Raw genomic sequence first — 19,289 nt, forward strand, 5'->3', positions numbered from 1 at the left:
GGGCTGGAAAGAGCAGGTCACCTCCCACCAAGCAAAGATACTAGAACAAGGCAGGGAAGAGGGGCATGGCTTCTAAGAAGAAACTCAGCAGTGACACCATTCCCCTTGAAAAGGAGCCAGGGTTACAGCAGAGAAATGGGCAGGACTCCATGAGAAGGGCCTGGGGCCTCTGGAGGGAAGGGAAAGGAAGAGGGAGGGATAGAGGTGCTGTACGGACAGGGGGTCGTACAGGGGTCGAGGCAGCTAGGCCAGCATGTGGTCCGCGGTGGGGTAGGGGGGCCTGAGGCCGTCACTGTAGGTGTCAATGGGGTAGTCCCCGTCCATGTCCATGTGCATCTCCAGGGGGTCCAGAGGTACATCGCTCGAGTACATGGGGCGGTAAGTGGCATCCATGTCTGGGGAGGAGAAGGGGACTTCATCCAGGGGTCTGCAGGCCACCCTCTGGGACGGGGTCTAGATAGTCCTCTGCCACCTCCTCTACCTTTGCCCATGCTCAGTGGACCTGTCCCTCCTACCCCTAACTCCCATATCCCAGGCTGGGCACCCATGGGTACTACACTGTGGTGGCCACTGGCCCTTTGGCCTTAGAGACACAGCTTCCCTCCCTCCAAGGCTGTGAGGGATCTGACACACTTACCATCTGCATAGGGTTCGTTGATGGGGATCATGCTCTGAGCCTGCAGACAGAGAGCAATATTGCAGGGGATGAGGGAATGGAAAACATAGCTCAGGGCCGGAGACAGGTCGGGGGCAGAGAGAGATGCTTCTAAAAAGGGGGCTGGGGAAAAGCAAAAACCCCTTGGGGGATGAGTTGGGGGGTCACCAAGTGACCTGATGACCTTGGGTAGAGGGTCTCACCATTAATGCTTGGCCCACTGAACTGGAGTGCCCCCCCTGCAGAGAACGGTGGAAGGGAGAGGACTCAAGAGTGGGTACAGGGAGCTGCCCACCCAGGATCAGGGTCGCTGCTTCCTACACAGAACTTTGGGCAGTTTAGAAAAAGGCACCCTTTCCTCAACCCCTTTACACTAGTTGGCACAAAATAAAATTGCCATTTTTGTAAGTCAAAAACAGATATACAGTTCAATTTAGTACTTCCATCTGCTGGAAAGGGAGCTCTGGTAGCATAGTGGCTAAGGCACTTGACTGCTAACCAGAAGGCTGGCGGTTCAAACCCACCAGCCACTCCTCGGAAGGAAGGTTGGGCAATCCTACTTCCGTAGTGATACTGCCTCGGAAACCCAAGGAGGGGTCGCTATGAGTCGGGGCCGACTCGACAGCAAAATAACAACAACAACAACATCTGCTGGAAAACTCATAAAATGATCCAATCACAAAACAAAAGTCTATGAGCTGACATTATGGTAGGAGGCCCCCTACATGTGCAGGGTGCCCTTGTTCAGTGTGCAACCTGCACAACTGTACACTGCAGTCCAGCCAGGATACTCACAGCCTCCCAGGCAGCTGGGTCATGCTTGAAGAGGGAGTTGGTGAGCTCCACTGACACGCGCTTACGGTAATCTGGGTTCTTGTCCTCGGAGATACGGAACAGGACAGCAGCAGCGTAGGTGGCTGAGCAGAGAGGCGAGGAAAGGCCGGCCAAGTCAGGGGCCTGCCTCTACCTCAAGCTGGGGGAACAAGGCCCAGGTTCCTCCCTCTGACCCCCTCCCCCACGGCACAGGCCCTCACCGGTGCCCTCATTTCGGGAGTGCAGCAGCTCCATGAGTGGAGCTGAGGCCCCCTCGGCATCAATGGCGTCCGCCGCCTCCTTGTCCTGGGCCAGCTCACACAGGACTCCGGCAGCCACACGCTGAATGTTCTCCACCGACGAGTACAGGAGCTGGGGAGAGGGGCCGCCGGGTAGAGATGGGGGTAAAGTGGGTAAAGGGGAGGGTGGCTGGGCAGCACAGCCCCCAGCCCTGCCAGTCTCTGCCTCACTGTCCTGGATTTAACACAAGCTCATCCTGGGAACGTAGACCAAAAAACACTAAACTCACTGCCATCGAGTCGATTCTGACTCACAGTGATTCCCCTTTGGGTTTCCAAGGCGGTAAATCTTTATGGAAGTAGATTGCCCAGTCTTCCTTCCGCGGAGTGGCTGGTGGGTTTGAACCACCAATCCTCTGGTTAGCAGTCCAATAAATGCCTTAGGCACTATGCCACCAGAGCTCTTTGGAAAACGTGGAAGGGCCAAGAAAAGTATAAAGAAACAGAAAAACATCACAACTCCAACTCAGACACAGCCTGTTAACATGTTGGCATATTTCCATTCCAGTTTTATCATAGTCCACTTGTTACATGTAAAATTTTGATTCCTGCTTTTTCACCTGATATTGTAGCATAAAGCATTTTCCTATACTACTAAAAACTTTACCTAAGAGTCAATGAGTGCATATTGATGCTCAAGAGAGAAAAAGAACACAAAAAGACAAAACAATGCCAACAATAGAAACTAAGGTCACTTTTGGAAGAAGCTATGGCACCAATGACTTACTCTGAAAATTAACAAAACGAAAGACTTTCACAAACAAAACACTCATCTGCAACATCATTGTATATAGCCATGTGATTTTAACCATCCCCTCTGATAACCATTCGTTATCATGTTATTATCACAAATAAAATTGCAATTGCTGCTGTTGTTAGGGGCCATTGAGTTGGTTCTCAATCATGGCAACTTATATACAACAGAATGAAGCACTGCCCAGTCCTGCGTCATCCTCACAATGGTTGCTATGCTTAAACCCATTGTTGCAGCCACTGTGTCAATCCACCTCGCTGAGGGGCTTCCCCTTCTTTGCTGACCCTCTCCTTTTACCAAGCATGATGTCCTTCTCTAGGGACTGGTCCCTCCTGACAACATGACCAAAGTATGAGAAACGAAGTCTCATCATCCGCACGTCTAAGGAGCCTTCTGTCTGAACTGCATCCAAGACAGATTTTTTTGTTCTTCTGTACTCCATGGTATACTCAATGTTCTTCGCCAACACCAATGCTTCTCCAGTCTTCCTTATGCATTGTCCAGATTTCGCATGCATACGAAGCAATTTTAAATATCATGGCTTAGGTCAGGTGGATATCTTAGTCTTCAAAGTGACATCTTTACTCATGAACACTTTAAAGATGTCTTTTCCAGCAGGTTTGCCCACCACTCATTTGTCAGTGTGTCATCCTGTGGTGGCTGGCATGTTGCTGGAATGCTGGAAGCTACGCCGCTGGTATTTCAAGTATCAGCAAGGTCACCCATGGTGGACAGGTTGCAGTGGAGCTTCCAGACTAAGACAGACTAAGGAGGACATGGTGGGCTACTTCTGAAAAAAAACGGCCATTGAAAATCTTATGAATAACAGTGGAACACTGTCGAATATAGTGCCTTCAGGCTGGAAGGTACTCAGAAGATGACTGAGGAAGAGCTGCCTCCTCAAAGTAGAACCAACTTTGATGAGGTGGATGGAGTAAAGCTTTTCAGACTTTCCATTTGCTGACATGGGATGACTCAGTATGAGAAGAAACAGCTACAATGCAATTGTTAGCTCAGTGCACACATTTTTCTCTGTATTTTAAATTCTTTTAAATTATTTCATAAGGAGAGAGTCCTAGCCTTGAGGTACCTGGTCAACAGGTATGAACATTTCAAGGCTCTTCATATATATCGCAAAATTGCCTTCCACCTTATTCTTCCACCGGTGGTGTATGAGATCATCTATAACATCACATCTCTACCAGCACAGGGTACTCTGACTTTTTCCATTGCCAATTTGATAGTGGAAGAAATGGGCTCTCACCAGAGGATAGGTTTCATTTCTTTAAACCCTGGGGCTGAACATTCTTTGTTTATAAGCCACCTGGGAATGGTTTGTTGTTTTTTCCCATTTAACTACTGGGATCTTGTAGTTCTTTGATATGAACCGGGACCAAGTTCTTTTATCTGAAGGATGTTAAACTTTATCCGTCATGATACTTGCAAATGTTTTCCCAGTTTACTGTTTAGCTTTTCATGGTTTAGGTTGTTCCTGTGATATGTAGATGGTTTTCATGTTTATGTGGTTGAATTTCAAATGTCTTCTTTTTCTCCTTGTGATCCCTTCTGCTTTTAAGCTGGCAAGGCCCTTCTCATCCAAGGGTTTGCTAAGTGCCTTTCCTGGGGAGGTGGCATGCCTCTGTGGTATAGTAAATTACCTGGTATGGCTTTTCTAGCCATAAGTGTTTGTAAACTCTGTGGTGGAATTTGTCTGAGCAACTGAGGAGCTTCTGATTGTTGAAGTTATCCACCTGGGGTATTTCTGTTGCCAGTGGCACAAAGCAATGTTCTGGGAAGTTCACTCTCTCTCAGGTGTTTAGAATTCTGATATTGTGATTGGTTAGTGTGGTCACTATGCCAGGCTCAAAAGGAGCCCTTCTAGAGGCAGAAGGAGTCTCTCTAACTGCTGGCTGAGAAAGAGACATCAAGAGACACACGTTGCTGAGAGAGAGACACCAAGAGACACACACTGCTGGGACAGAGACTGAGAGAGACTGTTGGCTGAGAAACAAGGGCCTGAGAGAGACTGAGTGTTGTTTCTGAACTTGAATTATAGCCTGGTAGTTTCCCTAATAAACCGCATAATCTGTGAGTTCTGTGTGGCCACTGCAGCAAATTATCGAACCCAGCAGAAAGGTGGTGGGTGCTGCGGGAGGAACGGTTGGTGTTGGGTTGGAGAAAGGGCTAGAGGGAGGCAGCATGTCTGGCCTCGCAGGACTAGGCCTTGGGCTGCTGATGGTGATTCTGTCTTCCTCTTGTGGTGTTAGAGGAGGTTAGAAGATACGGCCTCCTTGCCCCTTTGGCAGCCTCCCAACTCCTTCTGACCTCTTGACTCCTGGCCCAGCCTCCCAACCCTTCAGAGATCATGGCCCCAACCTTTGCCCCTCAGCAGACAATGGGGAGAAATGGGGGTTGGAGGGATCTCTACTGCCCACCTGACCCAGACTCACCTGCACAAACAGGGGGATGGTATTGAGTCGGAAGATCTCCATGCGGTTCATGGGATCACGGGCAAGGATATGCAGGGCTCCAGTGCAGCCCTCCACAATCTCCTCCATCCTCACACCATCCTGCAGCCAGAGGAGGCATTGGGGCATGTGGCAGGTGGCCTTTGGACATGGCCACAACTCCCCCATGACACCCTGGTTTTTGGAGTTGGCATCAATCACAACTTCCCTCCCAACCTCAGATACCATGTGCGTGAGTATACATGCATGCACACACATGGACGTGCTTGGATGCACACACATGCACAATGTAACACACACATATACAGTCATGTACACACTCGTACACATTCACATAGAGGGCACCCTGGTTCCCGAGGGAGGGCTGTTACAGGCACCATCCACTCACCGTGTAGGGCTGCTGTGTGCCCGCAGCCACATGGCGCTGGGCATCCTGGTGGGCCTTGACCAGCAGCTGGACGAGGCGGGGAATGACTGCTGCCTCCTGCAGTGGGGCATGGTTAGCTGGGCACAGGGCCAGATTCCTGATCAGGCCGATGGTTGCCTGGCAAGGAAAGGGCAGTGGTCAGGGGCATTTCTTGGGCATTTGGAAGATCCCAATTTCCCAGCAACAATCATTTCCTGCCTCTGTGACACAGACATGTTAAAGCTCTCAAGAATGAGACCACCCCTAGTCCAAGTTCCTGACTCTACAAGATCTGTAGGTCCTCATGTCTAACTCTGATTAATAGAAAAAAATACTTCAGCGCTGTTGCCATCAAGTTGATTCTGGCTCATGGCAACTCTATGACTTAGACTAGAACTGCTCCATATAGTTTACGTGGCTGTAATCATCATAGAAACAGATTGCCAGGCCTTTCCTCCACAGTACCTCTGGGTGGGTTTGAACTACCAACCTTTAGGTTAGTAGTCAGCACAAACCGTTTGTGCCACCTAGGGACCTAACTCTAATAGCTCCTGCTAAAATGATATCCCATTCCAGAACATTCTGCCAGCTCCCATGCCCTAAACCTCACCCCTGTCCCCTCTGTCAACCCATCCACAGACATAGTCTTACTTGCTTTTCTGATAGTTCCCAAACCCCAATGACCAGAAAGTCTTTGTGGTAGTTGACCCCAGAGCCTCCTGCTTTGTGATGCTCCAATGGTAATCAGCCCCCAGCAGGACGCTCTTGGAAGATTATCTCCTCCCCAGGGCCCCCCAGCTCCCAGGAGCCTCTCTGGCCTCCCAGAGTCCCTCAGGGACACATGCAAAGCACATGCCCTCTCATTTGATGCTCTAAACAAGAAGCCAGGAGGGCAGGGATGAAAAGTCTCCAGATGAGAGATGAGGGCATGAGCACAGGGGTGGAAGGCTTGCTAAGGGCACTAATCACTGAACTACAGGGGTCAGGAGGCAAACCCAGCTTTCCTGACTTGCAGTCAGCAGCCCCTCTCCTCACAGCACTTTCTCCCTGACCTTGAGCAGATAGGTGGGACCAAGTGCCAAGGACAGGACCACATGCTGCCATTTTGTTTTCCTCACTGTGGGCTGTTTTAAATTCAATGTGTACAATCACTAGGGTAATTCTTGTCTGTACTGTTCAGATCACTTCACAGTTGGCTGCTGGGCCCTGCCAGTGGTTTCTATGCCTTCGAACAAGACCCCAGGCCTACAGCAGTCTCCTCACACTCTGGCACCAGGCATCACTGGATTTGGGCTCTTTGATTTGTTTCTATACATAGTTACACACACTCTCCCTGTTCCTTAAAACTCTGCCCCTGGGGCCTATGCACCACCGGGCTCACCCTTCAGCCCCTTCCCCATGAGAGAAAGGTAGTACCCATCTCTCTCCTCTACCCAGATGGCCTCCAGAGAAAAAGGCTCTACCCTTCACATCCAGAGACTAACTATCTCCTAGAAGCTGCTCTTCTCTTTGTCTTTGAGTGCCTGCACCTGGAGTTGTAGCAGGACACATGGGACCTTGGCTGGCAATCACATTTCCTGGCCTCCTTGTATCTACCCAAAGGCCAAAAACCGAACCCACGGCCATCGAGTTGATTCCAGCTCATAACAACCCTGTAGGATACAGTAGAACTACCACATAAGGTTTCCAAAGCTGTAAATCTTTACGGAAGCAGACTGCCTCCGCTTTCTCCGATGGAGAAGCTGGTGGGTTCAAACTACCGACCTCTTGGTTAGCAGGTGAATGCCTTAACCACTGCACCACGAGCTCCTTCCTTGCATCTAGATGTGGCTAAATAACCTGATTCTGAGATGTGAGCCAAGGGGATGTGTCCCGCTTTCTGGCTGCTGGCAACCCACCCATCCCTACTTTACCACTCTTTGGGATTAGAACACATCTGTGGGGACAATTCATGTGAGGACACTCCCTTGTGTGGACCCTCTGGCACAAGCGTGGACTCCATGGACCAACACATCACCTGGGAGCTGGTAAACCAGAACCTGCAGTTTAATGAGAGCCCCAGGGGACATAGATGCTTATTAAACTTGAGAAGCTCTTCTCTGGCGGATCAAGGAGCTACAAGACAGAAAGAACCTGGGTCTCTGGAGGAGAGCCATTGAGATCTAAGTTCATTACTAAATAAACTTCTATCTCACATGAGCCACTGTATTTTAGGACTTCTTTGTTACAGCAGTGGTTAAGTACTTGGCTGCTAACTGAAAGGTCAGCAGTTCAAACCTACCAGCTGCTACATGGGAGAAAGATGTGGCAATCTGCCTCCATAAAGATTTATAGCCTTGGAAACTCTATGGGGCAGTTCTCCTCTGTTTTATAGGGTCATTATGAGTCCAGATTGACTCAGTGGCAGTGGGTTTGTTTGGTTTTGATTTTTTATAGTAGAGTCCCTGGCTGGTGCTAATGGTTAATATGCTTGGCTGGTAAACAAAAGGTTGGCTGTCTGAATCCACACAGAGGCACCCAGGAAGAAAGGCCTGGCAATCTACTTCCACTGAAAATCCTATGGAGCTAGTTTAGCTAAACTAGTGAAAAGTATTTTGCTTGAGCTCTTTTAAGAACTATCTATATGGGATCAAGGGACCTCTGGTAGTATAGTGCCTAAGGCACTTGACTGCTAACCAGAAGGCTGGTGGTTCAAACCCATCAGCCAGCCACTCCTCGGAAGGAAGGTTGGGCATCTACTTCCGTAGTGATACTGCCTTGGAAACCCGAGGAGGGGTCGCTGTGAGTTGGATCCAACTCAACGGCAGTGAGTTTGGTTTGGCTGGTATACGGGATCAAAGTGACAACAGCAATTTGAAAGATTAGAAAGGAACCTTAGGGGGTGGTTTATGTTAATAGGGGAGGAACAAGTCAGAAAAGGCAGGTGAGAATGGTTGCACAACTCAACAGAGTCGAGTCGGTGTCTCTGAGTTGTATCTGGAGAAGCAGTTGAATTGGTGTGTGTTTTGCTGTGTATATTCTCAAGAAGAACAACAAGATAAATTTTTTAAAAAATCGACAGAGCACAATTGTACCCCAACAGGTGTCATCGCCATGAGTTGGAACCTACTCAGTGGCAGCCAACTTGCCTTGGCTTTGTTATAGCAGTTTTGCCTGCAGCACCTTGAAGGAGCTTTGCTGGTGTAATGGCTAAAGCATCTGGCTGCTAACCAAAAGGTCAGTGGTTTGAACTCACCAGCTTCTCTGCAGAAGAAAGATGAGGCAATGTGCTTCCATAAAGATTTACAACCTTGAAAACCCAATGAGGGTTGCTACGAGTCAGAACCAACTCAATGGCAGTGAGTCCGGTTTTACACAGTACTTTAGTGGCTAAGGCATTTGACTGCTAAACAAAAGGTTGGCTGTTCAAACCCACCAGCTGCTTCATGAAAGAAAGATGAAGCAATCTGCTTCCATAAAGATGTACAGCCTTGGAAACCCCATCAGGCAGTTCTACTCTGTCTTGTAGAGTAGCTAGCTGTAAGTCAGAATCGATGGTGGTGGGTTTATACAGCACCTAACTCTGACCACGTAGCATAGTGCCTAAGGCACTTGACTGCTCACCAGAAGGCTGGCGGTTCAAACCCACCAGCCACTCCTCGGAAGGAAGGTTGGGCAATCCTACTGCCGTAGTGATACTGCCTCGGAAACCCAAGGGTCGCTATGAGTCAGGGCCGACTCGATGGCAAACAACAACAACTCTGACCACAGGGAGGCCCTTCCCTCACCCAACACCCCCTGCAGCGGCAGTGGGTACCTTGACCAGTGGCCACTGGTTGGGCTGGTTGAGCAGCTTGACAATGGCTGGGATGCCGTAGTTGAGGCGCACAGAGTTCTGGGCCATCTCAGCCTCTGGGTGGCGGCTGGTGAGGTGGCGCAGGGCACAGACGGCTGGCTCCGTGATGTCATCCTTGTCGCCAGCGCGCAGGATGGCGTGGATGAGAGCTTCCACACCACTGTTCTGTGTCACGAGTGTTTTGTTCTTGCTGTTGTTGCATGTCAGGTTGGAGAGCGTGCCTGTGGCACAGGTGAGAACGTTGACATCATCCACACTCAGCTGGTTCACGAGAATCTTCAGCACACTCTCCAGGCCTTCCTGGGTGTTGGGGGAGGCAGCAGAGAGTGAGGGAGAGCCCCCAACTCCAGGAAGTTCCCAGGGAGAGAGAGGGTGAAAAGGGGCTCAAGCCCAGACTCAGTTGATGTATGGTCAGCCTATTCCCTTCCATTTCAGGAGCTGAGCTGGGAATTCTTATCCCCAGAATCCTGTCAACACCTGGGAGGGGGTATTACTCGCTTTCAGAGGCTCAGAGAGGTGGAGGGACTTGCCCACAGACCCAGAACTAGTGGGCTGGATTTGAACCCAGATATGACCTGGTTTCAAGTGCCACACTCTTTCTTCCTGCTTTTCTCTGGGGCCTCAGCTCCAGGCTGAAGCCAACTTAGAGCAACAGAAACATCTAGGCCAGGAGGAAGCTGTAGATGAGACCACATGCTTCAATGGCCAGGCTGACCCATTGGCTGACCCATTTTTATACATTTTCACCCTTCTGGGCCTTTACTATTGCCCTCCAGTGGTCCTCAAGCCAAATCCTCTTTCAGGAAACACGTCAAACCCAGAAGCTTCACCTCTCCCAGGGAGAGAGAGCCACATGGGCTTATGGTAGAAAAGAAAGATCTCAGATTTTGGTGACACACAGTCCTGGGTTCAAATCCCACCTCCGTCATTTACTAGCCGTGACCACCAGTTGCTTAACTCTCTGAGCCTCAGTTATTACATCTAAACAATGGGTTCCCACCCGCTACCTCCAGGTGGTGTTGAAAGAATTACACAAGTGAAGAACACAAGTGTCTAGCAGAGTGCGGGCACATGACAGGCACTCAGTAAACTGTTCACTTAGTGACGAGCAGGGGTTCTTAGGAAGGGTAATCTGGTTAGAAGAAGGGGCCAACAGATTTGCCCTGAAGCTGCATTTCCCTTAATTTGTGTTTCTGGCCACCAGTACCCCCACTCCAAAAGCTGTCCCTTATCTCACTATTGCTCACCGCACCAGAGCTCAGGTCAAAACCACTCCTCTGCTACTGCCTGAACCCCACTTTAAAAACATCAACCCCCTTTCTCTTCCCTTCCCCACCCCTAAAGGGGACTAGATCCTTAAGCTAAAGGGATGAGGGTCTTCAGGGTATTTGTGATCTCAGTCACGAAGGAGGAAGACTGAGAGGCTCCAGGCCTCCATGGACCCTAAGGTCAGACTTGGAAAGAGGGGAAGATGAGGCAGGTGAAGAGGCCGGCCCCAGGTCTGAACGCCTCCCTTACCTGCTTGGTGGCCACGTCCGAGAGGTTGCGCAGGGTCCAGAGGCAGTTCTGCACCAGGCGGGGGCTGTTGCTCGTCAGATGCTTGCCCAAGGCCTGCATCCCACCTGGGGCAGGGGTGGGGTCATGTCAGCCACAGAAGACCATGGCTGACAGGCTGGCTACTGGGCAGGGCCCACACCTCAGCTCTCCTGGCCACATGAGCCACCCTCACAGGCCCTCATACTCACCAGCTTCCACAATGGCAGGCTTATTGCTGGGGCACACAGACAGCACCTTGAGCACACGGCTGGTGGTCCAGAGAAGCTTCTCGTAGCTATAGTTACGCATGATTTGCACAAGGGCCTGGGGCCCTCCATTGGCCAGGATGATCAGCTGTTGGTGGAAAGGGTGAGAAGGGATGTGAGACGGACAGGGAATATGGCAGGGAGAAAAGAGGCCAATAGAGCTATTGTTACCAAGCGTCAGCTAAAGCCTGAATAGCTTTTGTGCTTATTGAACAAGACATAATGTTGAAAAAATGGTAATACTCAATGCTGGCAAAGATGTGGTAAAACTGTGTTCATAAACATTGCTGGGCATATCATTATAAATGAGCACAAATCTTTTGCAAAGCTATCTGGGTAAAAGCCTAGAGATGTTTTACAAAAATACATCCCTTAGCCTCTTTAATGAAAATTTAGCCTATGACAAAAGTCTATGCTTTGGGAAAAGCTGCATACCCAGAGATGTTTATTACAGCATTGGTCATAAAGGTTGGGAATTAGAAGTAATCTGATGCCCTGCCTCAGAATAAAGTTTGGGGACTTCACTTAATGAAATGCTATTTGGCCACCACAGAGGGTGGTCTAAAGACAATACAACAAAAACAGGAAAAAAAAAAAAAGCATCTAGAAAATATACAAAGTTGCACATTTGCTATGATTACAACCATGCAAAACTATGCCCAGGAACAGCATTAGAAGAAGCACATCAAAATCACAACAGTGGTTGTGGGAGGATGAGTGATTTTTTTTTTGTTTCCTTACCCTTGAAATATTCAGTGATATGATGTAACATATATATCTGCATTACATATGCATTTAACCTAAAAGGAGTAGAGGGGCAGGGGGCCTGGCTGCAGCAGCATGGAGGTGATGTAGTGGCAGGCTTTGGGACTCGGGTGGGGCGAGAGGGGCCCACCTTGCTCTCCTGGTTGCCATAGGCCAGCAGCTGCAGGCAGTCAGTGGTGATGGCCAGGAATTTGGGGTTGTTCTTGTTGAGCAGGGGTACCATCTTCTGCAGCCCATCTGCCAGGCGCACAGCCATCTTGGCACCCTCCTGGTAGAGCAGCAGGTTGTGCAGCGTGGTGATGGCGTAGAATAGGACCGACTCCACGGGGGAGCTGGGATGGCAGGTGGGGGGTTAGCATGAAGTAGATCCCAGGGGTCTGGGATAAATGTGAGGTCTCCACTTCCCCCGGGAAGCCTCCTCAACATCACCAGTCCTACAGAAATATCCCTTAGCGAATCTCCCTTCATCCTTTGAACCCAGCCCCACTCAGAACAAGCAGAAGATGGCTTGTCTGTCTCCCCACTGGGATCATGATTCCAGTGCTGAGCATAGAGGAAGTCCTCTCAACATCAGTCTCTACTGAGCAGCTTCCATAAGCAAGGCTACAGGCTAGAGAGGCCTTGCAAGGAGTGCAGGGGGAGTATGATCCAAATCTCCACCCCCCAGGTCTCCAGCCTGGTGTGGGAGATGGAGGAAAGAGGCCAATCCACACATTGTAAGGCCAGGAAAGACAAAGGTCACAGGGGGTTTCCACCTGCTGTTCTCTGCCTGGTACACTCTTCCTTTCATCTACAGAGGCCACACTTCATTTATCCTTCAAGCCCCTGCTGTTATAGTGACCACTTCCTGCCTCTGAGTAATCCCAAATATCCCTCTGCCCTAGCCTGTAGCATATGGTGACAGCTAACCTGCTATTTACACACCTGTCTTCCCTGGAGGAGCAACGGATAAGCACTTGACTGTTAACCAGGTTATTGGTTCAAACCCACCCAGTGGCTCCATGAGAAGAGAGCCCTGGCAATCTGCTCCCATAAAAATTAAAAAACCATACTCACTGCCCTCAAGTTGATTCGACTCATAGCGACCCCTCCTTGGGTTTCTGAGGCAGTATCTCTATAGTAGTAGAGGAGTGGCTCATGGGTTTGAACCGCCAGCCTTCCGGTTAGCAGTCAAATGGCTTAGGCACTATGCCACCAAGATTACAGCCTAGAAAACCCCCTAGGGCGGTCCTACTCTGTCACATGGGGTCACCATGAGTTGGAAATTTACTCAACAGCACACACCAACAACTCTCCTGCTGTGCTGGGAGCACCGGAGCAGCAGGGTGCGGTTCTGCACCTGGCACACAGTAGGTGCTCAGCACATGTTCTACAGAAGCCCAGGGCTGGGGGAGTGAGTTGGGGGTGAGCACCTGAGCATGCGGACCAGGGCAGGGATGCCGCCCGACTTGAAGATGGCCAGCAGCCCCTCACGGTGGTGGGAGAGGTTGTGCAGAATGCTGGTGGTGCAGCGGGCCGTGTCCAGGTCGCTGGTATTCTGCATGGTGCGTACCACAGCCGCCACCAGCTGGGGCGAGCCCATCAGGGCCCGCCGTGATGCCTCCTTCTTGGACAACTGATTCACAATCATGGCTGCCTTGGTTACCACCACCTGCAGTGTGGGGCAGGGGTTGAGGAGACATGAGTGGGCGGGTCAAGCTAGGCTGCTGCTGTGGTAAAAAGGGGCCAGGGGAACCCTCAGCCAGGCCACAGTCAGACTCTCCTCTCTGTAGTGACTCTGGGTTGGTGGCCTCCCCCTACTCCAGGTGGACCCAGCTCCTAAGGACACCTGACCTCACCCTCCTTGCCCTGCCCCGACCCCCGCCAGGCCCCTCACGGACCGGGTCCTCATCATTGAGCAGTTTGGTGAGCTCAGGCAGGGCCCGGGTGGCCAGCTCAGCGTCATCCTGGTAGTTGATAAGATGCACGATGGCCGACTTGAGCAGCTGGGATGGTTCAGCCAGCCGCTGCAGGTTGGTGGCTTGCCCCTCCACCTGGGTGGCCAGCAGCAAGGAGCTCTCCTCACTCGTCACGCCAGGACACATGGCCTCCCGCACCCGCTTGGCTCTGGCCGTCGTGGACATCTGGTACTCCAGATCACCTGCGCACCAACGGGGCAGGGACTGAGTGGCAGGAGGCAAGGGAGGGCACTGGGGGATGGGCTGGACCATACGAAGACAACCCAACCTGGGTTCTCTGGACTGCCTCCTGCCCCGACCAAAGCTCCAGCACACCACCACCCCCAGGTCTGCCTCTAACCAGTGACCCTGGGCAAGTCACCATCACCTCAGCTATTTAATCAGTAAAACGGGGGCTCTGCCTGTACTTTCCACCACATGGAATTCTTATGAAAATTAAATGATCATAGGAGTCACAAATTGCTCTGAAAAGAAAGTAATCATGTGTCTGGCACAAGGTTAGCGGTAATTTTATTAACAGGAATAACTCACATTTTTGAAAGAAGCTCTAGTGGCATAATGTATAAGGCTTTTGGCTGGTAACCAGAAGGTTAGAGGTTCAAACCCACCAGCTGCTCCATGGGAGGAAGATGAGGCAATCTACTTCTGTAAAGATTTACAGCTTTGGAAACCCTGTGGGGGTCGCTATGAATCAACTTAGTGGCAGTGGGATGACGTTTTTGAGCATTTGTGATGTGCCAGGCAGTGAACTAAGGGCTTTTTTTTTTTTTTTTTTTTTACCTTTTCTCATTTAATCCTTACAACAATCCTACAAGGTAGAGTCCTAGTATTTTATAGATGGAATAACTGAGGCACAGAAAGAATGCTTTTTTTTTTTTTAAAGCCCAATCTAGTATCTGAACCCAGGCAGTCTGACTCCAGAGCCCAAAGTCACACTCTTAACCATCAGGTTGACAACCCAGATCTCTTTTCATCCCTGCAATTTCATGACTCTGTTTATACCCTCATTAGCAGCAACTCTCCCACTATACAGGCAGGCAAATAGAGGCCCAGAGAGCCACCCCATATCACATAGCAGACTGGCAGGAAGTCAGTACAGCAAATAAGGGGTGGTTCTCAGCTCAGACTTCAGGTTCCTTCTCCAGATCTCATCCCCAGGTTGGACCTGGGATTCCCACAAATAGGTGACCAGGCCTCCCAGGAAGCCCTGCTCTGGCAACTGTCCCAATGGCCCCTGTGTGGAGGAAGACAGAGGTTCTACACTCCAATAAGGCAAGAAGGAGAACCTATCCACATGGCTTCCCCACCTGTACTTTTAGCTACCAAACCCACAACCAGCCAAGAAGCCCTGTTCTCTGGCAGGAAAGAGGCCCCCTCAGACCAGGAGCCCCCTAAAGTTGGTCTCCTCTTCCCTGCTCTCTGCAGGTTTTCCACCACCCCACAAAGAGCCCCAGGGGGTCCCAACCTTGGCTCTGGGGCACCGACTGGGTGTAGGTGGTGGTCTTCTTGAGCGTGTACTGGCGCCCGCAAGCATCCTCCTCCTCCATGATGCCCTTGCTGCTGACAGAGGGCACACAGGTGTTGGCACCTGAGTGGATGCCCGAGTCGTAGGTGTATGTCTGTTGCCATTCAGTCACCTTGATAGGCTGTTCGATCAGATTCATCACCTCCATTGTGGCTGCTAGGGGTACAAGGGAGGGGCAGGAAGTCAGCTGACCCAAGCCTGGCATCCCAGCACCTGGCCTAACCCCCAGCTCCATCCTCCCAGCCCCCCAGGGCCTCCAGCCCACCCCCTCTCCAGCCTACCCGCCTCCTCTAAGCCCAGGCCCTGCCCAGCCACCCCTCCCCCCATGCCAGCTGAGAGAAAATCAAAGATCTGCCAAGGGCCCCATGGGCTGTTAAGGGGGCAGGAAGACAGAAGAGCACCAGGTCTAGGAGCGGCTACCCAGGGTGGGACACCCTGGGGTGGAGGAGTCCCAGAGGTGAGTGAGCCCTGGGCTTGTCTCACTGACTCCAGCCCAGGGTGGGGTTCACCCCAGGGGGGTGGGGCTGTAAAGGACCAAATGCCCCAACCCACCCTGAGCTCACTCATCTCCCTGACCCACCCAACACTCCCAGGGGCAGGAGGAGTCACTCAGGGCCTCCTGCACCTTCTGGGGTTGCATGAGCCCACCCCCACCCACTGGGGCTCCTGGGAAAAGCTGCGGGGGAGGAGGCAGCAGCACAGCACAGCAGTCATTGGACAGAACTGGGCAGGGCAGGGCAGGGAAGCGGTCAGACAGGTTTGCCCGGAGCTGGGGAGGCTGCTGGCAGCAGCCACCTGTGCCGTCTCCTCAGAGACCCAGGGCTCTCACTTTCCCCATGAGGGACAGGATTGCAAGTGGCCCCAGAGGACCAGAGCTGAAGGCACTGTCTCTCCCAACACCCCAGCTCCTAGAAGCCTTTCCCGGTTTTCTGCATCCCACTGATCATTCAAATTTCAGCTCCTTTACTTCTCTGCTCTGGACTTCAGAGCTCCCATCTATAAAATGGGCTAATATCACCTCCCTTGCAGGATATTGTATTTGCAAAGGACCCAGCATGGTGCCTGGCACATAGGAGGTATACAGTGTTGGTAGATTTCCCATTGAGTCTGTGCTTGGCTCTACTGTCTTAGGAACTGACCTCCAGAGGCCGGCAGCCTGGGAGGGGAAACAGAGAAACTAAGAGCCAAGTAAGGGTGTGCTGTACGTTGGACCTTTACAAATGCCTTCAAAGTTCATGCTCTCTTCCTCTGTTTGCAGAGGAAGAGAAACTGGGAAGTGGAAACTAGGGCTCCACCAGGTGAGGTGGCACAGCAGAGAAATGGCAGGGATGGAACCAGGCACCTGCAGTGAGTGACACCAAAGTCTGTGCATATCCCAGTGTGGCCTCAGAGAGCAAGGTCCTCACATCAGACTCCAGCCTGCACCCCTCCTGCCCCTCCATGAGGCTGGGCAGCACCTAGCACCTCAAACCAGTTGTTCTGCTGTAATGGGGGACCGGGTGAGGATGAGGGTGGGGCGGCTGGTGCAACCTGGCCCCACCCCAGGAACAAAGAGCATCAAGGAATGATGGTCCAGAGCCACGGGGCCAGGCCAGGAGAATGACGAATGAGCCTTCAGGTCTCTAGCCTTTTATGGTGACTCTTGGCCCCTCCCCTGTCCATAAGCACACCTGCAACAGGCAAAGGCAGGAGCCGTCCTGGCTCCACTGGCCTCCTCTGGCCTCACGCCACCTGAGTGACTCAGAGTTTCAGGCTGATAAACAGAAGCAGGCCCAGAATGGCAGACAGACAGAGGCTCTGTGCCTCCAGATGTGCCCAACTGCTTCCCAGGCATTCCATTTGACAGTGGTGACTATTTTAGGAGGAGTGCTCCCCCCACGCCCCATACACACCCCTTCCCCAGCTGCAAGGAGGCGGAATGGCCAAGGGCAGGAAACTGGAGGCTCAGAGAAGTCAGACTCCGGAAAACACTGCCCAGCACCCTCCTTCCCCGGGCCTTTCTCCCTGCCCCAAGGTTGGGGCCCAAGAGAGAACACAGGAGTGCTGGGAGGAAAAAACTCAAGACAGGAAGACTTGACATCCAAGCACTTAAAAAGGAAGGTGAAACGCTATGGACAAACACAGTAGCATTAACCCTTTGTTGTGGGTGAATTGTGTCCCCTAAAGATAAGTTCAGGAGCTCTGGTGGCATAGTACCTAACGCACTTGCCTGCTAACCAGAAGGCTGGCGGTTCAAACCCACCAGCCACTCCTGGGAAGGAAGGTTGGGCAATCTACTTCTGTAGTGATACTGCCTTGGAAACCCAAGGAGGGGTGGCTATGAGTCGGGTCCGACTCAACAGCACACAACAACAACAACAAAGGTAAGTTCAAGCCCTAGCCTCCAGTACCTGCAAATATGACTTTATTTGGAAAAAAGGGTCTTTGCAGACATACTCAAGCTAAGATGAGGCCATATTAGAATAAGGAGAGCAGGCCTGACATCCAATGACTGAACTCTTTATCTGAGAAAGGAGAGGGAGATTAGACACAGAGACACCCAGGGAAGAAGACTGTGGGAAGTGAAGACGGAGGCACAGAGTGGAGAGACGCTCCACAAGCCGAGGAACAAGCTGGCAGAGGCAAGGAAGAGCCTTTCCCCAGAGCCTTCTGAGGGAGCATGGCCCTGCGGTACCCTGATCTCACATTTATAGTTTCTGGAACTCTGAGACAACACGTTTGTGTTGTGTTAAGCCACTTAGCTTGTGGTACTTTGTTACAGTAGCCTTAGGAAACTATAAAAAAAACCCAGTTGTCATCAAGTCAATTCTGACTCACGGTGACCTCATGTGTGCAGTACTGTGTTCCCTGGGCTTCTCAGTGGCTGATTTTTTTGGAAGTATATCACCAACCTTTCTTCCAAGGCACTTGTGGGTGGGGTGGGCTTGGACAACCGACCTTTTGTTTAACAGTATGCTAACCATTTGCACCACCCAGGGCCTCCAAGAAACTAAGCCCAAACCCAACCCACTGCCATCGAGTCAATTCTGACTCATAACAACCCTATGGGACAAGGTAGAACGCCTTCAGAGGGTTTCCAAGGCTATAAATCTCTACTGAAGCAGACTGCCTCATCCTTCTCCCGAGGAGTGACTGGTGGGTTCTAACTGCTGACCTTTTGGTTGGCAGCCTTAACCACAGTGCCACCAGAGCTCTTTTAGGAAATGAAAACACCCTTTAAATACACCACTTTGCTGGGCAAGGGGCTGAACCAACACCTGGATGCCCAGTCTCAGTCATCTCTGGTCAGACAAAATGGACAGCAGCCCTGATCAGTAAAAATGTTCCACCCTAACCAGGAAATGTCCCTTACCAGTAATCAGCTGTCCAAACCTGAGGCCTCTCAGCTGAGGCAGACTGGAACCACAGGGACCATCTGTTCACCAGCCCCATGTTAAAGGAATCACCAAAGTCAAGGCCCCCAGAGAAGGACATCACGCTTGGTAAGGCAGAGGGTTAGTGATAGAAGGGAAGACGATGGATTGACAGTGGCTGCAAAGGTGAGCTCAAGCATAGCAGGGATTATGAGGATGGCGCAAGACAGGGCAGTGCTGTGCATGGGTTCGCTATGAGTCAGAGCCGACTCAGTGGCAACTAATAACAGCAACAGCAGCAACAACAAGGCCAAGGCTGGCCACAGACGAGGAGTTTCCTCAGCTGTCCCCCATCACCCTGGCCAGCCCAGACCTGGAGCCAGAGGAGCTTCCCAAGGTGAGTCAGACCCACAGAGAGGTCAAAGGAGACCAGCCTTTATTATCAAATGAATTGAGTTCTTCCCTCAAGCAACCCTGGCAGGCATTCTATTGTTCCCTATCTCTAGGCTCCATACCGAGAAAATGTCAGAGTTTCCTCCAATCCAAGTCTGCCTCGGTGGGACCAGTGTAGTCCATTACAGAGGCTGCTCCCAAGGGGCAGTCCAGGTAACCTTGGATGTCTAACACTGGTTTCTAAGATTCTAGGAGCAGGGAGC

The 19,289-nt window shown here is 51.3% G+C and overlaps 1 protein-coding gene across 1 annotated transcript; it reads right to left on the reverse strand.

The window, feature by feature from the left end:
* Positions 1-243: 243 nt before the first annotated feature.
* LOC103198034 (junction plakoglobin) lies at positions 244-15,428 on the reverse strand. The gene is made up of 13 exons (XM_007942128.2): positions 15,221-15,428; positions 13,678-13,937; positions 13,210-13,448; positions 11,928-12,129; positions 10,976-11,120; positions 10,749-10,852; positions 9,192-9,530; positions 5,378-5,533; positions 4,972-5,091; positions 1,690-1,840; positions 1,451-1,572; positions 638-677; positions 244-395 (listed from the first exon to the last, which is right to left on the reverse strand). The coding sequence occupies exons 1-13, from the start codon at positions 15,426-15,428 to the stop codon at positions 244-246; spliced, it is 2,238 nt and encodes a 745-aa protein (XP_007940319.1).
* Positions 15,429-19,289: the final 3,861 nt, after the last annotated feature.

Source organism: Orycteropus afer, unplaced genomic scaffold, assembly GCF_000298275.1.
Source record: "Orycteropus afer afer isolate SDZICR_OR568_19922 unplaced genomic scaffold, OryAfe1.0 scaffold00085, whole genome shotgun sequence".
Lineage (NCBI taxonomy): Eukaryota > Metazoa > Chordata > Mammalia > Tubulidentata > Orycteropodidae > Orycteropus > Orycteropus afer.